General features: G+C 67.3%; 1 protein-coding gene across 1 annotated transcript in view; it reads right to left on the reverse strand.

Annotated features, from left to right (window-relative positions):
• The window catches only part of SCRIB (scribbled planar cell polarity protein), a 19,220-nt gene that overhangs the window by 9,205 nt on the left and 8,891 nt on the right, over positions 1-1,124 (reverse strand). The window contains exons 11-13 of the mRNA XM_014538688.1: positions 1,023-1,085; positions 579-668; positions 9-122 (exon numbers count right to left, since the gene is read on the reverse strand). Of these exons, the coding sequence (XP_014394174.1) occupies positions 9-122; positions 579-668; positions 1,023-1,085 (267 nt within the window). The remainder of the gene's footprint in view (positions 1-8; positions 123-578; positions 669-1,022; positions 1,086-1,124) is intronic.

The following is a 1,124-nucleotide window of genomic DNA, read 5'->3' on the forward strand; positions in this document are numbered from 1 at the left end:
GGCCTGTGTGGGGTGGGGTGGACCCTCCAGGGGCCGCGACTCACCTCCAGGAGCTTGTCCCCCACTCGGACTCCAGCCCGGGCCGCAGGGCCCTCCTCCGACACCCGAGAGATGAATATGCCCTGGAGGGTGAGCGAGAGCTGAGCCCGAGGGCGGCACCACGGAGGCCCCGCAGCCCCAGGCTGAGCGCGAGCCACTGCGGTCCCCTGACCTACGGGTCCACCTCCAGGAAGTTATCGACCTAAACCAGGCCAAGGCCCCGGCCTGCAGGTACGCTGCCCTCAGACTAGATCCCACGAGCCCGAGTTCAGTCCTGGATCAGCGGTCAGTGCCCGGGGAGGGCTGGGCGGGCAGCCGGAGAGCAGGTCTCCTGGGGCAGGGAGGCAGGTTCGAGGGCAGCGCCCATCGAAAAGCAAGCCGTGCCCGGCCAGCGTGGCTCAGTGGCTGAGTGTTACCTGCGACTCTCTCAGCATTGGTGTCCCTCTCCCTCTGAAATCAGTAAACAGGTTGGAAAAGCAAGCTCTGGGTTAGGATGTGCCCCGGGGCCAGGGGCCAAGGGTGGTGGCAGAGGCACTCACCTCGTCGTCTCCCTTGTAGGGGGTGGAGCCCTTGCCACCTGCAATGCTGATGCCCAGGCCGCCCGTCTGCCGCACGATGGTCAGCGTTAGCTGGAAACGAAAGACACGCAGGGTTCAGGGAGGGCAAGGGGCGGCCCTGTCCTCTGCGTTGGCACCGCTGCCACGGGTTCAGGCACGAGAGAAGCTGGAAGAGGTGGACGTTCCTGGGCAGTGTGGCAGCTTAGGGCTGGGGGGCCCTGCAGACGGGTGGTTGGCAGGAAATGCCTGCACCTGCCGAGACCCCCCGCCCCGTCCCCCTGGGCCAGAGGTCAGCGGGCCCCTCAGGGACAGGGTGGCAGGCAGGGCTCCTCTGGGTGGGGGCTGGGCAGGAGTGGGGAGGAGGCGCGTGAGCCCGCAGCCCTGGAGGCGAGCGCAGCAGCGGGTGGAGCAGACAGCAGTACAGACCTCTTCCTCCTCAATGCGAGCAGGCTCTATCAGCAGGTTATGGGCCTGGTCAAACGACACCCCCTGTCAGGACAGGACCAGCGAGGCATGCGGGTGAGCGCC

Source organism: Myotis brandtii, unplaced genomic scaffold, assembly GCF_000412655.1.
Source record: "Myotis brandtii unplaced genomic scaffold, ASM41265v1 scaffold1956, whole genome shotgun sequence".
Lineage (NCBI taxonomy): Eukaryota > Metazoa > Chordata > Mammalia > Chiroptera > Vespertilionidae > Myotis > Myotis brandtii.